This window comes from Impatiens glandulifera, chromosome 9 (genome assembly GCF_907164915.1).
Source record: "Impatiens glandulifera chromosome 9, dImpGla2.1, whole genome shotgun sequence".
NCBI lineage: Eukaryota > Viridiplantae > Streptophyta > Magnoliopsida > Ericales > Balsaminaceae > Impatiens > Impatiens glandulifera.
Window position 1 is genome coordinate 25,158,673 of NC_061870.1, and position 6,203 is coordinate 25,164,875.

Below are 6,203 nucleotides of genomic sequence, written 5' to 3' on the forward strand. Positions count from 1 at the left end.
TGGAAATAAATGATAAAATCATTAATAGAGTTGTAAAAGACACAAAAATCAACCATTTTAAATAAAGTGAAAGAGATGGCTTAACTATGAAAGATGATGTTCTTACGATTTCTTATATTCTAATAATATTTTTATTCGATAATAACTTCCTAAATTAAAAAAATATATATCAATAATAATTATTCAAGTCAATAAAGCCACAATATTTTGGTAGGCCATTTATGCCATTATGGTTGTAATTTCAACCTCAAAAACAGGAAATATTTCTACCATTATATATAATTAAATTAAAAATTATGAAGTCAACAACATTCTTTGTATGGAATACAATATATAACTCAGTGATTAATATTTAGAGCATTTGATTAATTCCAATATTTGTTTACAACTTTTCTTGGTGTTAAAAGAAAAAGAAATTCCTTAGTTTAGGTAACTTTTGCTTCTTTTGATTGTATTTCAATTTTCAAACTAAACATTAAAAACTTAATTAACCTATTTATATGAGCTGTATAATTATAAGTGCATGCATAATTGGTCAACCAATTTCATTTTAAATAATAAAAAAATCGGTGGGTTCTTATAATAATTGATTTAGGTATATAGTTAGATGCAATCAATATTAAAAACAAATTCAAATAGTATATACCCATCTATCATTCATTATGACCTAATAGAAATATTAATCATTCATATATTATCAAAAACACAAATTAGCTAACTAGGGCAAGGAGAGGATGGGGCCAATTCAGGAGGGTCTATGTTCATGGAACCGATTCTTGATGGTGATTTGACATTATTATACGGTCGTGTTCTTCTTTTTATAAGGTAAAAAAAGCTAATTAGGAAGGTTAGTGGTGCCTTTTTAATAATCATTTTTGTGTCACTTTAATCATACATGTTCCAACAAATAGTTTCTTTCATATAGCACCACCACCTTCACATTTACATGAGCAGAAAAGGGAAAAGGGAAAAGGGACATCAACTTTTTTTTTGCTTTTTTTAAAACTTTTTCTCATATGGATGATCATGGGTAGAGATTAGAGAAAAAAAAAGAAGATAATTCACTAATCCCAATTAATTAACTAGACATGGAAAAGTAGTGACACAATTGGACTAGTAAGTTTTGGAATATTTATAATTTTTGGTTGAATGATAATGATGCTAAAGCTAGCTGCCATATTAACTTTATTCCAATTACAATACTCCAAAAAAGGTAACTTAATAAATAATTAATATGTACTTGGACATTTTTTAGATTAATTTATTTACTGTAATATGATTTATAATGGTACATTTGTGGGGTATCATTGTTGGATTCTCATATAATTAGGACTATGTCTTAGGGGTAGTTTCATAAAGTAAATTAATTCAGATTAATCTAAATTTGTTTTTTGTTTCTTTTAAGACCTCTATTCTTGTTTAATTTAAATATAAAATTATATCAATTTGCAAACTGTACAAAATTTAATCTAATTTTTTTAATAACCTAACCAAAAATATATGTGCCAATTTATGATAATTACGTGTAGAAAGAAATTAGATTGTCTTCTCTAACCACTTTATTGCCTATATTGAAAACAGATCCAAAGACCAAATTTCAGATAAAGTTACTAATATAGAACTCAAAATCATTAAAAGTTAAAAAAAAATTCTTAATTTTTATTATATTATTATTTTACAGATGATAATTAAAAATTCTTCCTAATAAACATTAATCCAATTTTCACATTAACTGTTGTTAATTATAATTTAAGATAGATATCAAATTAGTTCTGCAAACAAACTTAAATTTTCATTAAAAATTATAATGAATTCCGTATAATCAATCCTAGGACATGGGTAATTAACTTAATTTGATTAGTCGATCCAGTCGTTTTTACATTACTAGGGTGTCGCTAATATTTAAAGTCATTTTTAAAACATTAAAAGTATTTATTAGGTGAGTTATGCCGAGAATCACTGATGCAAGTTGGAAAACATAAATTAAATTGAAGTAACTAGATTTACGAATTAATAAAATAATATTCCTATTATTTTCTTAAAGATAATTTTTGTTTGTGAGGAATTTTAAATTTTTTCAAAATCTCACTATCTTGCTATTTTCCTACAATGTTATTATATTTTCATTATATTATATATGATGTAAAAAATTGATAGATTAGGTGGAGATCTCATTGCCATGAATTTTGCACACATTAATTTTTATTTATTTATTTAATATTTTAACAAGACTATTGAACATTTTAAAAGAAAAACTAACCAATCCTGAAAATAAATTCTGGTGAGAAGAAGAAAAAAAAAGTTAATACCAAAAAATATGACTTAAAGATGTAGTTTTTTAATATTAAAAAGTTGGAAAAAGATGAGAAATGAGGAAAATGTCAACGATAACTTAACTTCACTTGGATGTCCCTTAGCCAAGATGCTATTCGTTCTTTACTTTAATCTTCTTTAATGAACTTAGTCCAATTTCTCATTCAGCAAAAAAATGATACATTTGTAAGACCCAAAGAAGTGTTATAGAGAGAGAGAGAGAAAACAGATGCATTAAATCCCACAAATGAATCAATGTGAAATCTTCATTGTTTTCATACTTTCTTAAATCTCTAATCGGAGAAGAAGAAGAAAGAAGAAGCATTTTGGTTTTCCGGTGAGCTGTTTCTCACTTACTTTCTCCCCCACTCCCACATGCTTTTTTCAGATTCCTAAATCTATCTCTTTCTGTTCTTTCCTTCCTTCTTCTACATCTGGAAAACAAAGGAGGATGTGGGCATCATCATGATTTTACAGAGTGCAGTTTTCATTTTCTTCTTCTTTGTTCATCTTTCTTTCGGTCTAAATCTTGATGGAGTTCTCTTGTTATCATTCAAATTCTCTATACTCAAAGACCCACTTGGAGTTCTCTCTAATTGGAACTCCACCGACATCAATCCATGCTTATGGAATGGCATCACATGCGAAGGATCTAACGAATCCTCCCTCGTTACCTCTCTTTCTCTTCCCAATTCCCAGCTCATCGGTTCCATGCCTGCAAATCTCGGCATGATCTCAAACCTCAGAGTACTCAATCTCTCCAACAATTCAATCAACGGGACCATTCCACTTTCAATTTTCATGGCAACCGAGCTCCGGACGTTAGATATCTCTGGTAATTCTCTATCCGGCGAGCTGTCGGAGCAAGTGGGGAAACTCTACAATCTGGAATTTCTTAGCCTTTCTGATAATTTTCTAGGGGGAGAAATTCCGGAGAATCTTACTTCTCTTAATAACTTAACTGTGATCTCTTTGAAGAACAATTACTTCTCCGGTAGTGTTCCTAGAGGTGTCAATTGGATTAAGTTATTAGATCTTTCTATGAATCTCATTAACGGTACTCTACCTTCTGATTTTCAAGGGAATCATCTTGGTTATTTTAATGTCTCGTTTAATCGTCTTTCCGGCGAGATCTTGTTGGGATTTGCTAATCAAATCCCAACAAATGCTACCATTGATTTATCATTCAATAACTTCTCCGGCGAAATTCCGGCGACCAGTCTTTTCATTAATCAAGACCCAAGATCATTTTTTGGTAATAATCAGCTATGTGGGAAACCATTGAGAAATTTATGCCCAATTACATCTTCAATCTACACTCCCCCAAATGATGCACCTCCGGCGATCGCTGCTATTCCGAAAACTATTGATTCATCGCCGGCGAACGACCCGGCAAAAGACAGCTCCGCGGGAAAGAAGGGAAAATCAAGGGCAGGGACTATAATCGGCATCGTAGTTGGCGATGTATTGGGAATCGCGTTCTTGGCGTTTATTTTCTTGTACGTTTATCGGTTGAAGAAGAAAAAGAAAAAGGGTAACGTTTCTTCCACGAAAAGTGGGAAATCGAAAGAAACCCAACAAAATATGGTCAAAATTACTCATGACTGGTCATCTACGACGTCCTCTGAAGAATCCAAAGGGATCCGAGCTTTAGCCTGTTTGAGAAAACAAACTAAAGACGACAATGACGACGACGATGACGACTCCTCCTCGTCGGCATCCAGCACTTCCGACGTTGGCTTCAAAGGATCGAAAAATGCGGCGGCGGCGCCGCCGCAGCAGAAAGGTGGAGAACTTGTGACCGTTGACGGAGACAGAGAACTTGAACTCGAGATTCTTTTGAAAGCGTCGGCGTACATATTGGGTGCGTCCGGTTCAAGCATTACGTATAAGGCAGTTTTGGAAGACGGAACTTCATTAGCGGTTCGTAGAATCGGCGAGAGCGGTTTGGAACGGTTTAAAGACTTCGAAAACCAGGTTCGAACCATTGCCAAGCTTATACATCCGAATCTGGTTAGAATTCGTGGGTTCTATTGGGGCTCCGATGAAAAGCTTGTTATCTATGATTTCATCCCCAATGGTAGCCTCGCCAATGCCCGACACAGTAAGTCTCTCTCACCCTGTCTCTGCAACAAGTACATTTTTACAAATTAACCCGACCCGACCCGAAAATTCCAGCGTAAAATAGCATTGAATCTGACAGTTGGGACCAATTATAATAACTATGGGCGGCGGGAGTGGGTGTAACTAAATATCTTAAACTAATTGCAAAATCTTCACAGCGCATGATAGCCCTGCCATACCCGGCAATTGGGTTCTATTTCTAGCAACAGTCACCATCTATCATGGCGATTATTATTATTATTATTGTTATTGTTATTAATCATAACTTGAATTATTATATGTTAATTTATTCTAGGGAAAGTGGGATCGTCTCCCTGTCATCTTCTCCAGTGGGAAGTGCGGCTCAAGATAGCGAAAGGTGTGGCCCGCGGCCTGGCATACATCCACGACAAAAAGCATGTGCATGGAAACCTAAAGCCAAGCAACATTCTCCTAGACACCGACATGGAACCACGAATCGGCGACTTCGGTCTCGAACGGCTTGTAACCGGTGAGACCAGTTACAGACCTAGCGGGTCATCTAGGATATTCGGTAGTAAAAGGTCAACAGCTTCTCGGGAGAGTTTTCAGGAGTTATCGGGTGGGCCGACACCGAGTCCGAGTCCGAGTTCAATGGGCGGTATATCGCCTTATTATGCGCCGGAATCGTTGAGGAGTTTGAAACCGCATCAGAAATGGGACGTTTATTCATTTGGGGTGGTTTTGCTTGAGTTGATAATGGGGAAGATTAGTAGTAATGCGGAGGAGTTGGCGATGGTTTTGGCGGGTGAGGAAAGTGGGGGGCGGGTTTTGAGGATGGCTGACGTGGCGATACGTGATGACGTGGAAGGTAAGGAGGATGCCTTGCTGGCGATTATGAGACTGGGATTGAATTGTATATCACCGGTCCCACAGAAAAGACCGGCTATGAAAGAGGTCGTGCATGCACTTGAGAAGTTTCCATCAACTTCATCGTCATTTTGTTACACTCATCAATAATTATTATGACTCACTCACTTTGGGCCCCACCCTCCACCTCACCTCCCAGTTTGTAAATGTATTTAGTTGACTGAGATTTTTTTTTTTACTTTTTTACTTTTTACTTTATCTTCAAGTTTCTAATTCTCTATTCAGGTTTGGTTTGTGTTATTTTACCTCAATGTAAAGGACTCACTTGTGGTTTGGATTTCAAAACTAATTCAAAATCTTTAATAAATTTCTTAATCTTACCTTTTATGTTTTCTTGTATAAATAAGGATGACAATGAATACTTGTATACTTGATATTCGTGGTACTTAATAGTTTGAATTCGGATATTTTAAATCATTCCATGATTACCTGATCAAGGGAAGAGAGTATGCAATACCTATTTTAAATCATCCCATGATTACCCAATCGAGGGAGGAGAGTATGCAATACCTAAATCTAATATTCGATCAAGTAATAGGGTATCGGTTGAAAATCGTGTAACCGACAAACTAAAGATATGATACAAATTGAGATACCCATCGAGTTTAAAATCGAGTTCAAGTCGAGAATCGATATATTTGACTATCCAAAGGGCAGGTACCATTATATGAAATTGGAAAATTTATTTCAACAGAAATAAGGGCTAATTAATATTGGCAGATCTGCCATAGGCCCACTTTAGTTAAGAATATGTCCAAGGTTGTCTGTCATGTTAATTAATGAAGATGGGATTGCCCTAGCTAGCACCATTGACACTATATATTTAAATTAAAATTTTATGTGTAATTGAATAATAAATAATATTATAATTCATTTTA

The 6,203-nt window shown here is 34.6% G+C and overlaps 1 protein-coding gene across 1 annotated transcript; it reads left to right on the forward strand.

The window, feature by feature from the left end:
• Positions 1-2,489: 2,489 nt before the first annotated feature.
• On the forward strand, positions 2,490-5,645 carry LOC124914202 (probable LRR receptor-like serine/threonine-protein kinase At4g37250). The gene is made up of 2 exons (XM_047454701.1): positions 2,490-4,417; positions 4,733-5,645. The coding sequence occupies exons 1-2, from the start codon at positions 2,779-2,781 to the stop codon at positions 5,413-5,415; spliced, it is 2,322 nt and encodes a 773-aa protein (XP_047310657.1). The 5' UTR covers positions 2,490-2,778; the 3' UTR covers positions 5,416-5,645.
• Positions 5,646-6,203: the final 558 nt, after the last annotated feature.